We start from the raw sequence: 21,486 nt of genomic DNA, 5'->3' as shown, positions 1-21,486 counted from the left end.
TATCAGTGTACATAGGGTTTTAGCCAAAAATCCAATGAATTAAACATAAAGGTAAAAACTATTAAAATAATTCAAAATAAATTGGAAAAGTCCCAGGTATGGTTGCTCACATCTATAGTCTGGGCTCCTGAGGGGTAGATGCAGGAAGAGTTCAAAGTCACCCTCAGCTTCCTGTGATTTTGAAGCCAGCCTGAGAAAAAGACATACATAAATTCATCAGCTGTTACATGATAGCATGTTTCTAAATAAAGAAATCAGCAAGTGGGAAAGAAGGCATCAAAGAACAAACTTTAAGAGTCAAGCAATTATTAAGTTGAATATATTAGTCTAATTATGTCAATATATTCAATAGCAGTGTTCTTGTTATTCTAAAGACATTGATTACTTGCTGGATGGTGGTGGTGCACGCCTTTAATCCCAGCACTCGGAGGCAGAGGCAGGCAGATCTCTGTGAGTTAGAGGCCAGCCTGGTCTACAGAGCAAGTTCCAGGACAGCCAGGGCTAGACAGAGAAACCACGTCTCAAACAACAACAAAATCTAAACTATATGCTTAATAGAAAGAATCTACTTTATATTACAGTCATAGAATATGAGTAAATGGACGTAAAATGCTAAATATACTTTTCTTTTTCTTTTTTGGATTTTCAAGACAGGATTTCTCGGGGTATCCTTGGTTGTCCTGGACTCCCTTTGTAAACCAGGCTGGCCTTGAACTCACAGTGATCTGCCTGCCTCTGCCTCCCAAGTGCTGGGATTAAAGGTGTGTGCCACCATGCCCAGCTTACACCGTGATACAATCTGTAAACAAAACTGAGGTATATAAATTGATATTAAACCTACTTGAATGCAGATCAAGGAAAAACACAAGAATAAAGGTTCAATATTCCAAAATATATGACAATGCTCAAATGTCCATGTGCCAAAAAACAAACTTTAAAATACATAAAGAAAAACCTAATATAAATAAAAATATAAAAGATTCATAACTATACTTAAAGACATTATTTTTATTAACTAATTTAAAAGATAGCAAAATCCATAAATATATAGAAATCTCAAACAATATTTTGAGTCAAGGTAACCCAATTGACATTTTTAGAAATGCTCATGTAAAACTAGAATACATTCCTTTAACTGTACACGGGACAGTTAGCAAGGGACAAGCACATAAACTTTGAAAATTAACTAACTGCCCAAGGAATTTTAGAAATGAACAAAAATAAGCAAATTGGAGAGGAAATCAGCATTTAGAGAAATGACCATATGTGGGTAAGTTTCCCCCCTTTTCTTCAGTAACTCAAATGACATTCTCTGCTTACAAAGTAGACTCAAGGGCTGGAGACATGGGTCAGAGGTTAAGAACACTTACTGCTCTTCCACAAGACCTGAGTTCAATTCCCAGAAACCACATAGTGGCTCACAACCATCTATAATGAAGTCTGGTGCCATCTTCTGATGTGCAGGTATACACGCAAGCAGAATACTATATACATAATTATGAATAAATCTAAAAAATACCAAAGTAGACTCAATACCAAAATAATATAATACCTAGATATTTTAGCTATCTAGAACCAAAGGGATTTTGAAAGAACCTTGAGCTGAAGGGCAACTTTAAATTGGTACAACAATTTTCAGAATATGAATGACTTCCTAGAAATTGATATATAAACAATTGCCTATAACTGTGAATAGTAAATCTCAAAACAATGGTATAAAATCTTATTAAGAATCTATGGAAAGTACAAATTGAATCTAAAAAGGTCAAAAATAAAGGAACCAGTAAGCAGTAAATAGAGCAGAAATTAAACATAAATGTAAATAAAGACAGGAAATGTTGACAAAAATCAATGAAATGAAAAACTAGTTCTTTCAGATCAATATAAGTGATAAACTTCTTGCCAAGCTCACAAGAGGAAAGAAACACATCACCAATACCAAGCACAATAGGATAGATTACTGCCGACTCTATAGTCATTAAACAAGTAAAAAGGGAATGGAATAAATAAATTCACACTTTTGAATTCAGCTATTTAGATTGGATGAACCAATTACCTGTGAAAGACAGCATACCCAAATCACTAAAACTTAGAGCATTTAGATAATATAGAAATATGATTTGCAGTTTAACACTTCACAGTAATAACAAGCATGGCTTGATTTTTAAAGTGTGTGTGTATGTATGTATGTATGTCTGTGTGCGCATGCACATATGTGAATATTAAAGTACAACTTTCAGGAGTCAGTCTGTTCACACAGTGTGGATCCTGGGGATCTCATTCAGGTCATTAGGCTTGATGGCAAGTACCTTTATCCTCCGAGTTACCTTGTTGACTCTCCATGGTTTTTGTTTGTTTGTTCTTTGAGAGGGTTTCTCTGTGTAGCCTTGGCTGTCCTGGACTCGTTTTGTAGACCGGGCTAGCCTCGAACTCACAGCGATCTGCCTGCCTCTGCCTCCCTGAGTTCTGGTATTAAAGGCATGTGCCACACACATGGTTTATTTGGTAATTTTAAAACAAATATTTAAGATAAAATATAGCTGTTCTATGTAATCTCTTATAGAATACATGTAGAATATCTATTTTGTTGCTCATTAGTTTAGTACCCATGCTAAATATAGCATAAGAGAGCCACAAATATCCCAAAAACCAGACTCAAATGTAGTGATACAAATATTTACAAAACAATCAGTCACTAGGGGGAAAATGTTTCTCTTGCTAATTAAAATAAATTATGCTGTAGTTCCTAGCCAGTGTAGTAAGGCAAGATAAAGAACTAAAAGATAATTATTGGAAAAGAAAAGGTAAGCTTATCTGTGGGGATATCATATGGTGGGGCAGGAGGTCCCCTTCTCTCAGAGGTCTAAGGGAGGGGAATAGGGTGAAAGAGGGAGGGAGGGGGGAATGGGAAGATACAAGTGAGGGGATAACAATCAGAATGTTATCTGAATAAATCAATTAAATAAAAAATAAAGTATAAAAAGGGCAGGTTTGTTTGGGAACTGAAGCTCATGGGTGAGTTCAACAGCCTCAGGGGACTAGGCCAGAAGAAGTCACACCCCAACTATGGTGGCAGGGGGCGTTGTTTAAGAATTGCAGGTTAAGTAAGATGACTTGTATGCCACTTGCTGGATTGGGGAGCTGGTGACTCCAGGAGAGCGAGTTTGGGGGGGTTGTTCCTTCTAGGGGACAGGGTTGGAGAAAGCACTAGGATTTAACAGACCATGTCGGGGAGGAGGACGAGGGCAACCCTCCCACCAAACACTTACCTCAAAGGAAAGAGGAGACTGTTTATTCTACAACTATCTATGAGGGATTAGCCACACAGATTCATATTGCTCTAAACACAAAGTTCCAAAATGATAACAGTTCCATGAAGTTTTCATATTTATAAAACAAAAGGAAATTATGAATCAAGGAATGTCTCAAATGCAGTGATGGGAACTTCAGATGGACAAGTTATCAACGAGAGAGGGATTTCCTGCTGTACTGAGCAGGCACTATCTGATAACATTATTACTTTCAATATATTTCTTTTATTTTTTGATGTTAGAATGTAATAATTTCCCCCTTCACTTCTCTCCAAACTCTTTCATATACCCTTCTTTGTTTTCTTATGTATTTATGGCCTTTTCCCAGTAATTGTTATTACATATATATGCTTATACATATACATATACATATATTTGAAAATACATAAGTAAAACCTGCTCAATCTTTGAAAAAAAATGTACCAAGCAATCAAAAAGCTTTTGGAAATAATATGTGAACTGTGCAAAGTTTTAGCCTGCAACGTCAATGTACCAAAAGAACAGTGTATTTATTACACTGGAAATTTTATAAGGAATAAAATTTACAGTAATACCTTACTCCCAAATAAATACGTTAGCATAAGTTTAACATTACAGGTATTTGACCTATATATTGAAAACCAGAAATCAACATTTAATTAAATACACTGAAGGCATAGTAATACTAACATAGATTCAACATACAATCACAGCAGGATTCCAAACTAATGCCAAAATTTGTATGAAAAAATATTGGATATACAATAGTCCAGGTCAAGCAAAATTAATATAAAAAGCACAATCAATAAAAGAGGAAAACATAAATAGACCATCAAAATTATGCCCTGAAATGTATTTCTAAATGTTAACCCAAATATTATTGCATTATTTCCCCCTTCCCTTCCCCCCCCCCCCCAACCCTTCCCATACTCCCTTCCTCTAACCACTCAAGCCCCAGGACCTCACTCCCTCTCAAATTCTTTTTTTTTTTCAATTTTAAATTGAAATTTTTTCATACAAAATATTCTGATTATGATTTTCTATCCCATAACTTCTCCAAAATCTTCCTCACCTTCCCCCTATATTGTTTATGTAGATGTCATGTTCAAATACTTTCCAAATGCTGTAGATATTTTAAAATAATTATCAAGTTTTCAGTGTTAATTATAGGCTTTATCAGAAATGTTGTCTTAAAAGATCTATCTGATATCAACTTTTTATTTAGTATTTAAAAATTTAAATACTAAACAAGATAAGTGGTATAAATGAGTGTATTAAGTGCATGTTCAACATCATTAGCCACAAGAAAATTACAATGTAATAAAACTATAACAATGTCCAAATCACATACCTATTGACCACATTTTCAATAATCTTGAGAGTAGCAAGTGCATATGAGGAAATGAAATAATGTAACTTTGTATGTTTATTAAATAAGAAAATTATAAGATAAGCTAACAGATACCAGATATTATGTTATAGAGGAGTTTATTAAATGAGAATGGGGAGAGAAGGAAAGGAAGGGCAGAGGAGTACCCCAGAGAGAAAAAGATATGGAGACAGAAGCAGAGAAGAGGAGAGAGAGAGAAAGAGAGGGGGGGGAGGTAGCGAGGAGTAAGAGGAGTAAGGGGGAGGAGGTAGGACTGTCCTTTTATAGCGCCCTAGGCAGGGCCATGCCCCCGTGGCAGGTAGGCAATGACATCACAGGTAGGCAGACTGATGTAGAATCCTAACAACCTTCCAATGAACACTGCATTTGAAATCATATAACATATACCATTAACATACACTTAAAGCATATGACCCAGCAATCCCACTCCTGGTTATTTATACAAAAGAAGAGAACACTTATTTGAACCCATAAAATTGCACATACATTTTCTTAACCACTTTGTATATAATTTCCAAGAACTTGGAAGAACCCAGATGTTCATCAATAAAATAAAAAGGAAGCAAACTATTGAAAACACAAATTAGTCTGAAATACAATATGCTGAATAAAAAGAGTGAAGTTCAGGAGACCACACTGTATGGTTCATTTACGTGAATTTCTTTAAATGTCAAAATCATATGAATAGCTTAGTGGGTCCAATCTGGGGTGGCTGGAGGCATCAATTACAAACAGGCAGCCTAAAGAAAATATTTGGAAGAGCTTGAAATATTTTATATATTGACTGCCATAGTAGATTTATGACTATATACATTTGCCTTACTAAAACCATACTTTCAAAAGAATGAGTTTTACTGGATTGTGCTGGGTAGGTGAGGAGATGTGTAGAATATAAAACTAGAGAATCTTGAGGTAAGGCTAAAGGATGTGTGATTTCAGTAGTCATCCAATCCAGACCCTCTTCCCATGTTAATCCGATGACTGTTTCCATGGAACCGATGGCATGCCATTTGTTTTACATAAATAGATACTTTTGAAAGATCTTTCTGATTATTTTTGCTTTGTAACTGACTAACAATTTTGGCTGTGTTTTCATTCAATATAGATAAACATAGATAGGGTGAGTAGATACAATGACATCTTATTCAGATGGGTTATCTAGTTTTTACAGTAAGGAACGAAATCATGTAACTTGAAAGAAAAATAGCTCTTTTTGTTGTTAGTACTGAATTTAAGGGAAAGACTTAAAATGTCCTTCGCATTTCCTATTTCCAGAATTATAGATGTGTTTGGTACTCAGTCGCTTGCATTTGAGTTTTGGTTATCAGTGGAGAAGTTCAATCTTGTTTTTTATAAGGTAAGTGTAATGACTGCAGCCAACCAATAGGACTATAGTCCATTCTATATTTCAAGGGAGGTATGCTCACACATGGGTATCAACTGCATCCGGCAGTGTAGGCTTTTTACTGTAGGTACAGCTAGCGGCATAGGAAAGGATCAGAGTGATTATGCTAATTATGCGTTTATAACTTGAAGTTTGCCACCCTCAGAAACCATCCCAGAGTGCCTTGCTTCCAAGTCAGATGAGGAATTTCAGGTATTTGACTTCCATCTTCTGGATTTTCTCCTGATTGTGGCTGAACCATTTAGGGTAAACTCTGAGAGTTGGAAGCCATAATAGTAAAAATTGATTTGATGGATACCATCCCTACCTACTATTGCAATCATCCTTGAGTGTTTGGTCAAGTTGACATCCACATTACTGAACATCCTTCAGAACTCTCCTTCGGAAAGTTAATGGAGGTCTTTATTTCTGGATGTTCCTGAAAGAAACTCTACTCTCATTTCTCCTGTGACCTCTCCTACATTTAATTTTCTCTAATCAAATCTCTTAACAGAGAAGGGCTTGTGTGAGTGAAAAACAAAGTTTTAAAAAAAACATTGTGTATGGTTACATTTTATGATTCATTAATTTTTATTGTATGGGTTTACTGTTATAAGTATTCAGAGTTAGGAAAAATAATTTGTCTTTCCATATTGGTGAACTTGATTGTTTCAATATACTGTATAGTAGGAAAAATGTTTGATTTGACGGATGGTGCCTTTATTGTGGCAATTTTCCTAACTTTAAGGAACCACTTCCTCAGGAAAGTTTTTCTATATGACAGATTTTTAACAAAGATTTGAAGTTCCCTTTACCAAATTACACATGTTCTTTATAAAATATACTACTATACTTCTTCCTTTTAAAATAGAGTTTAGCCTGCCATTTACTTGTGAGATGCACAAAGTTCTTTGCCCTTTGTATTAAACATCTCATCCATTGGCAGGAGAAGTAAACTTATTTTGTCTAATTTGATGGTGTCAAGTTAATTTAAAAGTACTGTTTCCACATGGTTTTAGCAAGTTATACTGATTTTGAATTTTCATTTAGATACTATAGTTATTAAAATAATTATGTTGGTTAATATAATATAAAGAAAAGGCACTTTCGTGGTTATTAACCCCTTCTATTTGTTGCTAATCCGTTATGAAATGCTTTGTTGAGCGGAAGGTGTTTGTGACTCTTGTAATCCCAGCATTCGCTAGAGGCAGGAAGATAAGGAGTTGGAGGCTAGCCTGTGCTACATGAGAACCCATCTCAAGAGCAAAAACTAAAACTAAAAATTAAAAGAGAGGTTTTAAAATATATAATAAAATTCTTTTTAATCTCAGAATGAGGAGAAAAGAGTCCCCTTTATTTCTGAACACAGCTTCTGACTGTGAAGACATATGCCAGATGTTTTTCTCGACAAAGAACAGTGAGTGTCCCTGTTGATAATTGACTCTGTATGGCTAACACCATCTCTGGCTTTACTAGCCATAAATATTTATTTCAGTGAAAGCCGTTTTTCCCATGTACTGACAATAACCAGATAAGGGATTGCCTCTTTTTTCTTTTTCTTTTTTTTTTTTTTCATTTTCTGTTTATGTCTTTGAAGTTTGTGCTTTTTAAGGCAAATTAAATGTTTGTATATATTTTTCATGGAGAAGCTGTCTCCCTTTAACACACAAATTACTGCCCATTACTGAGGATTAATTTATTTAAATAAATTCTGCAGCTTAGCAGCACTGAGATTGTATCAAGAACCAAAAGTGTTCAAATTCTACACCTACCAAATTTTTATTCCAATTTTCAGAGTATCTTCTTTTATTTTTAGATGAATCTGCGTTCTGTATTTACTGTAGAACAACAAAGGATTTTACAGCGTTATTATGAAAATGGAATGACAAATCAAAGTAAAAATTGCTTTCAGCTCATATTACAGTGTGCACAAGAGACTAAGCTGGACTTCAGTGTAGTCAGGGTAAGTATTGAGGTCTTGCACTTGAATTTATAGCTTTTTATTACAAATGATATTCACTTACTATAAGAAAAAATTTTTTCAGGGAATGAAGTCCTAACTTTATATACAGCTTCATTTCCCTGATGTAAAAATACTATTTTGATAAATAGATATACTCATATAGTACATATTTGTTTTCATAAATACCTTGAAAACACTAGAACCATTGTAGTATAGACATATCTTGTATATAAATCTTTGAACTAATAAATCCCAGTAGCATTAGTTATGGGTTGTTGATCATATGCTTTATTGAAACTCTCATTTAATTTACACAGAGCCTTCACCATGATAGTGACACAGAGATTTTTCTGAAGCTTTTTTGTTGTATTTAGAATTTTTCTTCAGATATGAGAGTTTTTCATTTTAGGAAAGTAAAATTGGTTTTAGGAATACTGGTTACTGATTAAGAGACAGGGAGTCTCAAAGAAAGAAATTATTGCAATCATTCTTACTCTGTTAAAAAAAAAAAAAAAAAAAAAAAAAAAAAGACCAAAACCAGAGCTGCTTCACATTCCTGAAAAGCAATGAGGTGATGGAGCGGATAAATATACCAGAACTAGTGACTGATATTGTTGAATGCGTTGGTCCTTTCATGTTTATTTAAACATTTTACAAAGATTCACAACTTTCCAGTCCATGGCATTCACTAGACTAATTTTGGGAAATGAAGGATATATGTTTTTCAAGTTCATTTTGCTGTACAATTATACCTTCAAAGATCCTAGAGAAAAGATTTTTTTCATAGAACTGTGTTCAAAGTGTTTCTTAAGAACTGAAGAATACTTTAGTTTTAAATAGGAAATTATGCCATAAATTACAGGGAAAAGTATTCTTATTATCTGAGATGAACTGTCAGATTCATATTTCTGCAAAAACTAGAAATATCTCCTATTGGTAGCTTTCTATGCACCATTTAAATTAACTATTGAATCTCAAAGGAAAATATTTAATAGCTTTAGTAAAAATAATAAAACATTTCAAGTTGATGAGATTGCACTTTATACAAATAAACTTTTTTCCAGCTGATATTTCCTTGAACTTTTTCTCCCTTTGTCTCAGCATTACTTTGAATTAAATCATCTTGCCAGGCAGCTGCAATATAGACCATCTTTCATATTTCAAATTTGTTATTGCACTCTTTCCTTTATAACTAATATTGTATTTCAATATAGAAATTATAGAAATATAGATCTTTATATTTTTATTGAGCATGGAGTGAAAATCTAAAATAATGGGGGTATTAGATTTTAATTCTGAGAGTGTAGGATTATGACTGTGCTATTGTATAGATATAAGGACTTGTGTGAAGCAATCAGTTCTCTTCATTCCAGGAAATCATCATTGGTACACAAGGTCATTGTTTCAAATTTAAATCCCAATATAATGTTAACTCTTTTCCACTCATACAATAGCTCAGCAGATCAGTTTGTCGATTTGTAAATCTATGATCATCTCTATCTTTTGCTTTTTATATGTCCCACTTGAGAGAGATCTTTATTGTTTTTAATGTAAAGTTATTGTGGTTTTTCTCACAAGAACTTAAGTCCATTATATTAAGTATTCACTTCATACGTTAAGTGAACTTAAAACGTTAAATAAAAAATGCAAGGAAAAATCAAAATGAAGCAAACAGATGAGAGAATAAACAGTGAGATATAGAAAAGGGTAAAGAAATTTGGAACACAAAAGTTTAAAAATGCTTTAATGAAACCATTCTTTTGTATGTTAATTTTCCAAAAATTAATAGAAAATAATAAGTAGTGGTAATGATTATAGAATGCTGGTTATATATAGAAATAAATTGCTGGACTGAAAAATGAAACTTAGAGGTAATGAATTTCTAAGATAGATCTAAAAGAGAACTTTATGACTTCCAAATATTGGCAACTCAAATCCATTTCCTTTCTTTCTTCCTGTATATAGTATATTTGCTACATCATTACCTTAGATTCTCATTGCACCAGTTTAGTCTGACATGTTTTTCTTTTTGATTAATGAGGAATTTATAAGTGGTGGACATTTATATTAGATAGGCATTGCAAAATTTTAAATCTTAACCCTCAAGCAATGAGTTTTCTTTATTTTCAACATTTTAATTAGAAGTATTTCTTAAGTGTATGTTTCTGTACTTTTTTTCAACAGGGATCTTCAAAAATAATTGGACTCTTAGATTTTGTTGCTTAGTGATTTCTTATGAAATGGTTTTATGTTAATATACTTAATAGTGGATTTCATTACACTGTTTTTATGATTCCTCTGTCTCTTTCTTATGGATAAGGAATGTTGTATTTTTAAACACTCTATGGCTTATTCAATGCATTGTTGAGCTGGATGTGGTGATGCATGCCCATAATTGCAGCATAGGGGAGGCAAAGATAGGAGAATCCCTACAAGTTCAAAGCCAGCCTGTCTACATAGCCCTAACCTGTCTCAAAAAAGAAGCTGTACAGAAGTATTAACTTTGAAGATTTAAGAAAACAGATATTGCCATACAAAAGCATTAAAACAAACCCCAAAGTTCTACAAAATACAAAATCTGCACAAAATACCCACTATGAAACAAACAGTTTTTAAGGGTTTTGGATATTCTAAATGTTTATAAACCAAGGAACTGTGGATTTGTTTATACTGGTAAGATGATTTTTTAAAAGTTAATATATAGTAATTTAATCACATTTCTCCCCTCCCCCCCCTTTTGACAAAATTAATTCTTTATTATGGTCTAAGTTTACCAATTTCAAGAAAAGAGACAGTGATGCATATTTTTTCTTTATTGGTCCAAAAGAGAAACATTTAGAACATGGAGATTATGTAGATGAAGAAAAATCTAAGAGTTACTCCATCCAAATGAGCCTAGACATCAGCCTGGAATAACTAATGTTAATCAATCAGAAGTGATGTAACATTAAAATTTATTTTACCACTCTTGTTTTAGATTTTTCTCCCTTCTTCTTCTTCCCTCCAATCCCTATGTCCCATTCTTCCTCAGATTCATGGCCTCCTTTTTTGCTAATTGTTATTGCATGCATATATTTATGTATATACATATATATTCCTGAATATATCCTCCTCAGTCTGCATAATTGTATGTATTTTCAGAACTCACTATTTGTCACTGCGCAACCAATTTGTGTGGTCTTGCCTGAGGAAGACCACCTCTCCTGTTTGCAGGTTTGCCCAATTGCCTATAATTCTTAACATAAGCACTCTAAAATCAGGTGTGGTTGGGGGCACACCTGTAATCCTGGCACTTGGAAGAAAAAGTTGGGGGAGAATCAGGAAATCAAATGTCACCTTTGGGTACATGTAGAGGAATTTTAATTTATAACATGGTTGTTCTGGCAAGAGATCACATCTGAAGACCTATATCTGTGTGATCTGGTTCAAATACAAACAGGCATTTAATCCAGGAGACAGAGGCAACCAGGTCTGAGTTCAAGGCCAGCCTGGTATAGAGCAAGCATCAAGTAAAGAAAAGCCACTAGGAGTGGTGGCACAAACATTTAATCCCAAACAATGAAGGAAAACTTAGTTTGCAAAAGGAAGCACCGATGTTTGAAAGTAATGTTTAGTTGAGTGGCAGAAAAAGTGATAAATCACAGAAGATTTGATATAATAGGATATGCCGAATTCTCACAAGAAGAGAGAGGAAAGGGAAGATACGTAACGGTCAGTGCAGAGAGAGAGAGAGAGAGAGAGAGAGAGAGAGAGAGAGAGAGAGAGAGAGAGAGAGAGAGAGAGAGAGAGAGAGAAGAGAGGCAGTATTGCTGTAATAGAGAGACAGGTTGCAGAAAGAGAATTCAGGTGAAGATGGAATGAGCCAGAGAATGAGAATGAGCCAGAAGATTAGAGCAGATTGCTGGAGTTAGTTTAAGGCCAAGCAGAGCAATTCTGGGCCAAGAGAGAAGCCATATTGAGTAAGTCAGCTGGGAGAGGAGTTTGAGCCAGAATAGCTGTGTTGAACCAGGCAGCCCAGACATTAGAAAGAATAAGTGAGTTTTTTAAGCACTAAGTCTCAGATGCTGAAAATGTTCTAGGCCTAGGTTAGATTGTACGAAGGCTGGAAGCTTCCAGGACTAGGCCTAGATAGCATATAGAGACAGTAATCCTCCAAGACAACAACTGAAACAGGTGAATGAAGTTCGTATTACAGGGACATAGCATGTCGAGGCCATCCTGACCTGCATGAGACCCTGTTTCGAAAAGCATACGCATCAAGTGTACAATGAAAGTTCTTCATGACTAAAATAGAAACTTTATTGCTAATATTAGGTCATTTTTTTTCTTTTGAGATTATAATCCTCCCACAAAAGTTTATTCCAAGTATTGTATTTGAGTCAATTCTGAAACATTTTTACTGTCTCTGCTTATAGTTTTAATTTTAAAGCACCAATTAAAATAACAAGGCATGGTTATGCACACCTGTGATCTGAGCCCTTGGAAGGCGAAAACAGGGTATTTAGAATTTTGTGCTCATCCGGTAACATATAGTAAGTTCAAGGACAGCCTGGGTACCCTATCTCAAAAGAAAAAGAAATCATACATCTAAACTAAAAACAAACTAACAAACAATGGTAGTACTATAGTACATAATTGAAATGTATCTCAGATAAGTGCAATTAGTATAATGATACCTTAAAAAATAGGGCTGGAAACATAGCTTGGTTGGTATACTACTTGCCTAGCATCTAAGAAACCCTGGGTTCTGTCCTCAGTAACACATAGATTGGGTGGTGTGGTAAACAACTGGAAGGAGGTTAAGGTGTGGGCAATCACAATCACAACTTCAATATTGTCCTTGGCTACATAGGCTAGCCTGTGCCCTAGATACTGCATAATGCAAATTTACAAGTATGGAAATGAACAGAAAAATCAAATGCACAATATTTTAAAAGTGTTTGCTTTGAACATGGATGGAGTCAACATGACAAGTGAAATATTCTTACCTGCTCATCATATTTTATTTAGTAGCCATATAAGCAAGCATATGCACATACCTCAGATTTTTATTTTAATAACAATGTATTGAAAGTAAATATAAACTTTAATACTGATTTGCTTTCAACTAGTCTTCCAGATGCCTACTATATTCCACTTAAATCTTGTATTTGTTAATGCTCTAAATTTATAAGAAGGATAATTAAAGGTTCTACTCAGAAATATAACACAGGACTGGTAAAATAATCATTTGGGAAAATAAGTGAAAAATTTGAGCTGAACATCTTTATTAATATTGATCGATGATTCAGCCTTTAACTTGGACTAAGATGCTGTTTCTTTATCCTAATAATACGGTGTAAGATATTGTTAACTTGTTGCATAAAATACTATGGAGCCAAAAATTTATCTTCTTAAAGCACTGTGAGAATTTCACAATGGGAGTTAATGAATGGCTTGCTACACAGTATTATTCCTAAAATGTGTCTATTATACATGAAGAAACAAAATGGATCACACTGTTTTGCATACCCAAGGATACTAGCAAAACTAATTTTAGAATCATAAATCCTCTGTATCTCCTTTCCTCTTCCCAAGGACCTTCTTTTTCATCTTTAGCATAGTTACCATCATATTTATCTTGATTTTATTTTTTCTTTGATATGAGATTCATTTTTCTTCTTCTGAATCTGAGCCTGTTTCATTGTTATCCTCTTATTCTTCCTCCTTCATTTCCATTCTTAGAATTCTCTTCTCTTCTGAGTCTGATTCATCCTGATGAAAATCCATCTAAGTGTGTGGTTGCTGTAGCAGTTCAAAAATACTTTATGATCTCCCAGTTATACAAAGACAAGTTCCTATATTGTGGTTCTGACTTTCGTTACTACTTAAATTGAGGTAGGTTAAATTTGGACATTTCTCTGTCAGGATATCCAAACCTCCAGAAATTATGTTGCCACTGAATTCTAGTTTTTGAAGCACAATCTGGGAATCTGGGCCAATAAGTCTATGTCAGCTCTATTCAGAATTGTAGTTATTTAAAAGTGCCATCCACACCTTCCGCTCTTCCATCGACCCAAAAGCAATTATCAAGACTACCATACCTCCCTTAGACTCTATTCCTTAAATCAAAGTTAATTTTTCAGCCCCATGTTCTTTTCCTTCCAGTCTGCTTTTACTCTTTTCCTTCCCACTTACTTTGCTACCTCTCACAATACCCAGAATCCTAAATCACTTTACTGATCTGTAAATGAATAAAAATAAATACAAATATAAAACTCCCATTGCCGTTAAATGGCTTTGCAGGAAAAAGAAATGAATATCAAATGGAGTCTAGGGAGTGGGACCTCTTGACTTGACTACCTCCATTTCCTTGTCCATACACATATTCATACCCTGAGTAGTTGCTAGGAGACTGAGCCTACTTCCTTTCCCCTTTTTTTTAATGAGCAATGTTTAAGTGCTTGATTTTAAGTATTATCAGGGAGCCTGATCACAAGAACCTCTATTATTGATTCTACTTTTTTTTCTTTTTTTTATTAATTTATTCTTGTTACATCTCAATGTTTATCCCATCCCTTGTATCCTCCCATTCCTCCGCTCCCCCTTTTTCCCATTATTCCCCTCCCCTATGACTGTTCCTGAGGGGGATTATCTCCCCCTATATATTCTCATAGGGCATCAAGTCTCTTCTTGGTTACCTGCTGTCCTTCCTCTGAGTGCCACCAGGTCTCCCCCTCCAGGGGACATGGTCAAATGTGAGGCACCAGAGTACGTGAGAAAGTCACATCCCACTCTCCACTCAACTGTGGAGAATGTTCTGGCCATTGGCTAGATCTGGGTAGGGGTTTAAAGTTTACCTCCTGTATTGTCCTTGGCTGGTGCCTTAGTTTGAGCGGGACCCCTGGGCCCAAATCTGCCTATCATATTGTTCTACTTGTAGATTTCTAGGACCCTCTGGATCCTTCTACTTTGCTATTCTCCCATGCTTCTCTCGTCTAGAGTCCCAATAGGATGCCCTCCCCTCTGTCCCAGTTTCCTGGTAAGTGAAGGCTTTCGTGGGACATGCCCCTTGGGCTAGTATGCAGATATAAGTGAGTATATACCATTTGAGTCTTTCTGCTTCTGGGTTAACTCACTCATTATGATCATTTCTAGCTCAATCCATTTATCCACAAATTTCGGGAATTCCTTGTTTTGATTCTACTTTTCTGATGCTTTTAATTTGTGGGAAAGTATGATACTGTTCCTGTTCAAAATATGTGTAAAATCAGAGAAAGTGGACAAGGTTTGTGATCACTGTATTGATGAGCTACATCAATTGATCTTGTGAATTCAGTGTTGATTGTGTTCCAGATAAATGAGGTTTCTGGGTTACTAGATAGCTGAATTTTAGATGTACATGATATTTTACTTTTGATGTGTACATAATATATATACTATTATTTATAATATACAGCTATATATGTAGACAGTAGAATTATATAAGTAAGACATATGGTCCAGAGATGTTCTCTAGGTATAATAGTTTCTGGATTCAAATTTTACCAATTTGCCATGGTTTTCCTTAATATTTTTTTAAGTTTAGTGGCATATATGTATACAATGTTAGAGTACATCATCTTATGCATCTTACATTGAAAAACTGGAAAGATTTTAATATTTGTATTTGTGAAATTTACTTTTGGGAAATTATGTTTACCCAAAAATATTTTTCCTTCTCTTGTGAATATTTATACTTACACACATTTCAGATCCTGCTTGTAGATCTTTCTTCTCTTGTTCAAAGAAATCAAAGTAATTCTAAAATTCCCACTATATCATCTGAAGCAACAGGGAACATCACAGTTTCTAGAATACTTTCTGTATTGAAAATGTAATCTTGAAAGTAAGATGGTCAATGGATAACTGGTTCAGCAAGTACTAGGCACTTTATATGAGGCAATGGAGGAAGAATACATTTGAAATCAAGCAGAATTCACTGAATCATTGTTACTTGCTGGCAAGTTATTTTCTCTAATGTTATTATTTTGGGGCCTCAGTTCTTCATGTATATAATTTAAAAAGTAGCACCTACTGAAATAGCTAATATATAAAAATAGTCATTGTAGAATCTAGTACATACATACAGTATTACAGCAACATTATTGTTGTTTCTCTGCATTCTGTAAACACTGGAAATTGGATAATTTATGAGGTTTTCGAAAGTACATCGTTAAAAATTTCCAGAAATCAACCTTACATGATTTATATGTGAGATTAGTTTATTTAAGATTTTAATTTACTCGTTTATTTTGTTTAATTCTTAAGAGATTATAGTGTTTTAGTAGTTTATCATATGATATATACTTTGAATATAAAGTTGCGTAATCACATTATGGAGTGCAATATTTTTATTGTGTATTTTAAGAAGAACCATGATTCAGAGAAATTATAGGAAGGCAATTATAATAAATTATTTATACAGAAAAAAATGTATTTTATAATTAAATCTTAAATGCCAACCTATTGTATTACTTTTATTCAAAAGTTTTTTCTGTTCTTAAAGTAGTGCATATTCATTATACAAAACTTTTTAAATAGAAAAAAGTGAAAAAAAGGTAAATGACTACCATAAAATAACGACAAACCAAAACAATGGCGTTGTGTAACCAAGTTACTATCTTTATAGAAAATTGTCTTTGAAAATCAGTTTTAAAAGGTGAATATCCTAGTATAAAAAATAAGCATATGTTAATCGTTGACCTTAGAGCCTGGGTTGTTGGTGTTCTGTTCAGGAAGTTGTCTCCTGTGCCAAGTACAAGGCACTTCCCACCCTTTTCTTCTAAGATATTTAGGGTGTCTGATTTTAGTTGAGGTCTGTAATCCATGTGTACTTTACTTTTGTGCATGGTGATAAATATGGGGCTATTTCCATTTTTCTACATGTAGCCATCCAGTTAGACCAGCACCATTTGTTGAAGATGCTATCTTTTCTCTGTTGTATGGACTTCACTTCTTTGTCAAAAATCGAATACCTATAGATGTGTGGTTTTAATCTCATGAGGCTGAGAAGATTCTGTAAGGCAGAAGAAATAGTCAGCAGAACAAATTGCATCTCCACCTATGTTATAAAACAGTGTCTCTCGGCCCGATCTTGAATAATTTTAAATTAAAATGAGAATGGAAATATTACTAGAGGAAAATAAAAAGAACGTTACGGTAAAAAGAAAAAAATTTCTTTTATTAATATTAAAAACCCTCATAAAAATTAATAGTTTTTAATCCAAACTGGACATAAAATTTGTAACAATAAAAATTCTAATATCAGTAAACTATTCAGGAAGTACATAAGAAAACAAATAATTTCAAAATAAAAATGGTTTAATAACAAAAAAATAAGCATATGTAATGCATGATATCAAAACAATGCATTATCAGAAATCCAATCAAAATATGTACTTTTTAAAAGATCAATTCTTAGATTAGTAAAAACTACAGAAGAGTCAAAGTGGAGTTTTGAGGAATACAAAATTTTTGTTTGTTAGAGGGCAGCTAGAGAATAGAGATTTTCGTTATTTCTCTTCTAGTATTGCATGACAACAAAAATGTATGCAAGATAAGGTGTATAATAATCAGTATTTCTGAAAATGATATAAATAGTAGTATGAAATTAACCACATGTATCCCTACAATAGAAGTCACTTAGCCTGATGATTATGCATACATATTTGATTAATAATACAGTGAGCATTTTCTAATGAGTTAAAGAGCTGACCCTTAGTGTGCTTTCATTTTTTTGATATTGTAAATAAATGTATAATGAATATGGTTAACTATAAACTTTGTCTACATCTGTGCCTACATTTTAATAGTTATTAGCATATATTATATAATATTGAATTGCACTGTGGCATTTTCACAATGTATATATTTTGATCAGATTCACCTCCCATTTCATATGATGCCCTTCCTTTTTCCTCCAAGTCACATTTCTACTTTCATGCCCCTTTTCAATTTCTTCCTGTGTGTGTATCTCTATCTATCTATCTATTTTATTTTTTCTGAAAGAGGGTTTCTCTTTGTATCCTTGGCTGTCCTGGACTCACTTTGTAGACCAGACTGGCCCTGAATTCACAGATTCGCCTGTCTCTTCCTCCCAAGTACTGAGATTAAAGGCATGAGCCACCAAATCCAGCTACTCTGTCTCTCTTTTTATATCTGATTCTGATGATTGTAAATTTCATTAGGGCTGTTTTCAGGGTCCTAGGTAAGGAAATACAGGAGCATGGGTTTGTTACTAGAAGCTAAGCCATTAAAGAAAAAAATGTATTTTCTTTACCCCAGAAGCTATTAACTGCTTATAGATCCTCAGGGATTGTTGAAACCTGGTAAGCCTTCCCCATAGCTATTATTATTTTCTTATAGGTTGGGGAGTAAGGGGGACTCAAGTATATTGGGTAACCAACCACTCTGATCAAATTTGAGACCTGTTCTACAGGAAGGAATCCACTACTGGCACTGTCAACCTTGTCAAAACCCGATAGTTGGCAAGGTCATCAGCCCTAGTGGGAAGCTACTGCTATTATTTTCAAAATGGACACTATGTCTTCATCATATTTCTGTCCCTATAGCTATTTTTATACTCAGATTTGTGCTCCTATCACGTTTGGTTAGAGGAAGTTTTGGTTGTTTTGTTGTTGTTTTGTTTTGTTTTGTTTTGCTGTGGGCAGGGGTAAAAGCAGAGAGTTATAACTAGTCAAAATATAAATACATTTTAAGAGATGTTCCTAGAAAATTATTTATTGGGGCAAAGGACAAAAACAATGTTAAAATTCTTAAGCATTTTTGGCAGTTCTTACTACATATTAATTGATGGATCTATGGCAGAGAGGAGTAATAATAGGCTCTTACTAGTGTTCTCAAGTATTTATTGAGTCCTTAATCATGTTTGCTCTTACACTGGTTAATTTGACTTTTACTGGATTATTTTTGTTCATGTGTAGGCTTTGTTTCGATAAGAAGAATACAATTTATCACTTAGAAATTTTTTCCAAATTTGTTTACTTTTTTCATATTGCCATTTTTTTCTTTATCCTTTCAGACGTGGGTTGGCAATAAGCGGAGAAAAATGAGTAGTAAGAACTCTGAATCAGGAACAGCAGGAACTGCTTCTGGTACTTCATTGGCAGCTCCAGATATTACAATCAGAAATGTGGTTAATATTGCCCGGCCTTCAAGCCAGCAATCTTCTTGGACTTCTGCTAGTAATGATGTCATTGTAACTGGTATATATAGTCCAGCAAGCTCATCAAGTAAGCAAGGGACAGCAAAGCATACAAATACACAGATTACCGAAGCACATAAAATTCCTATTCAGAAACCAGCCAGTAAAAATGACACTGAGTTTCAATTGCACACTCCTGTTCAAAGACATGTAGCACACTGTAAAAATGCTTCTGTGCTCCTAGGGGAAAAGACAATTATTTTGTCAAGACAGACAAGCGTATTAAATGCTAGAAACTCAGTGTACAATTCCACGAAGAAAAGCTATGGAAGCTCTCCTCTGCAAGCTTCTGAAATGACAGTACCTCAAAAGCCATCTGGGTGCCACCGACCTTGCAAAATTGAACCAGCTGCGATTCAAAGGTCATATAAAGCTGAACATGCAAGTCTGGCATCACATAACTTATGTGCTCAAAAGCCAACCCTAAGAGACCCTTACTGTAGAACACAGAACTTGGAAATTCGTGAGGTGTTTTCATTGGCAGTCAGTGATTACCCTCAGAGAATTCTGGGAGGAAATACCACACAGAAGCCTGGCTCAGCAGAAGGAAATTATTTGTCCATTGCAATGGAGACTGGAGATGCAGAGGATGAATATGCCAGAGAAGAAGAACTGGCATCAATGGGAGCACAGATAACAAGCTACTCAAGGTTTTATGAAAGTGGCAATTCCCTTCGAGCTGAGAACCAAAGTACAACTTTGCCTGGACCAGGAAGAAACCTGCCAAATTCACAAATGGTGAATATTAGAGATTTGTCAGACAATGTACTGTATCAAAATAGAGACTACCATGTAACACCACGGACCTCATTACACACAGCATCTAGTACTATGTACAGTAATACTAATCCATCACGGAGTAATTTTTCACCACATTTTGTATCATCAAACCAATTGAGGTTATCACAAAACCAAAACAATTACCAGGTAAGGTATAAATTTATTTTGTAAAGATTCTTAGTGGCATGCTTGTTTTAAAAACGATGTTTGTGTACAGTTAGATTACAGCCTAGGCCACAACTCATATTTTGAAGTAATTTGGTACTTTTATTTGAAAATGGTGGATGGCAGTAAACACCTTGAAGAAAGTTGTATTTTCTTTATTACACTTAAAAGTGAAGAGGTCAAGCCAGGCGTGGTGGCACACACCTTAATCTTAGCACTCAGGAGGCAGAGGCAGGCAGATCGCTGTGAGTTCGAGACCAGCCTGGTCTACAAAGTGAGTGCAAGACAGCCAAAATAAAAATAAAAAATAAAAAATAAAAAAGAAAGAAAAAAATGACGAGGTCTTTTTTTTTGATTAAAGGAATATAGACATTTAATAGCACCTTACCATTGACATGAAAAAACATTTTTGTTCAAGAAATAGTACCTTTATAGGAAGCATAACATTTCCCACATCTAAATTGAGATTAAATTGCCTATGTACCCAATTGCCCTCCTTGGGTGTATAGGTAGGCAAGTCAGTCAGCCCTTTAGATGATACTAGCTAAGAACTTAGAGCTTACAGTTGTTTTTTATTTGTTTGAAAGTAGATGCCTGATTAAATGTTAAGTTCAGCATTAATCAAATAATCTTTCATATGGCACATACCAGGAAAAGATATATTCCAGAGTAAGATTTTTAGTAAACATTAGAACTGGGAACCAAACAGGACTATTTCCTTACTGCTTTACATATTCAGTTGCTTAGATATGTTTCAAATACTCTTAACTATCTCAGAAGCTTTCATTTTAAAATATATTTTATTAATTTATTCATATTACATCCCAATTGTTATCCCATCCTTGTATCCTCCCATTCCATCCTCCTCCCATTTTCCCCTTACTCCTTTACATTGTGACTGTGATTGAAGGGGACCTCCTCCCCCTGTCTATGCTCATAGGGTATCAAGTCTCTTCTTGGTCGCCTGCTATCCTTCCTCTGAGTGTCACCAGGCCTTCCCATCCAGGGGACGTGGTCAAATATGGGACACCAAAGTTCGTGTGAAAGTCAGACCCCACTCTCCACTCAATTGTGAAGAACGTCCTGTCCATTGGCTAGATCTGGATAGGGGTTCGAAGTTTACTGCATGTATTGTCCTTGAATAGTGCCATAGTTTGAGCAGGACCCCTGGGCCCAGATCCTGTCATAATGTTCTACTTGTAGGTTTCTAGGCCATCTGGGTTCTTCTATTTCCCCATTCTCCCATGCTTCTCTCACCTAGAGTCCCAA

At 34.6% G+C, this 21,486-nt stretch overlaps 1 protein-coding gene across 3 annotated transcripts in view; it reads left to right on the top strand.

The window, feature by feature from the left end:
* Window positions 1–21,486, top strand: part of Hdx (highly divergent homeobox) — a 111,469-nt gene that overhangs the window by 12,665 nt on the left and 77,318 nt on the right. The window contains exons 1-3 of one of the 3 annotated variants that reach the window (XM_051142410.1): window positions 5,945–6,037; window positions 7,881–8,027; window positions 19,090–20,199. In XM_051142410.1, coding sequence (XP_050998367.1) covers window positions 7,881–8,027; window positions 19,090–20,199 — 1,257 coding nt within the window. In that variant the 5' untranslated portion in view covers window positions 5,945–6,037. Of the gene's footprint in view, window positions 1–5,944; window positions 6,038–7,880; window positions 8,028–19,089; window positions 20,200–21,486 lie in introns of those variants that run through there. The other 2 variants (XM_051142411.1, XM_051142412.1) reach the window with 2 other exon arrangements.

The sequence above is a fragment of the Acomys russatus genome, chromosome X, assembly GCF_903995435.1.
Source record: "Acomys russatus chromosome X, mAcoRus1.1, whole genome shotgun sequence".
NCBI classification, from domain to species: Eukaryota; Metazoa; Chordata; class Mammalia; order Rodentia; family Muridae; genus Acomys; species Acomys russatus.
Note: the sequence above shows the minus strand (reverse complement) of the source record. Positions and strands in the feature narration are given on the sequence as shown.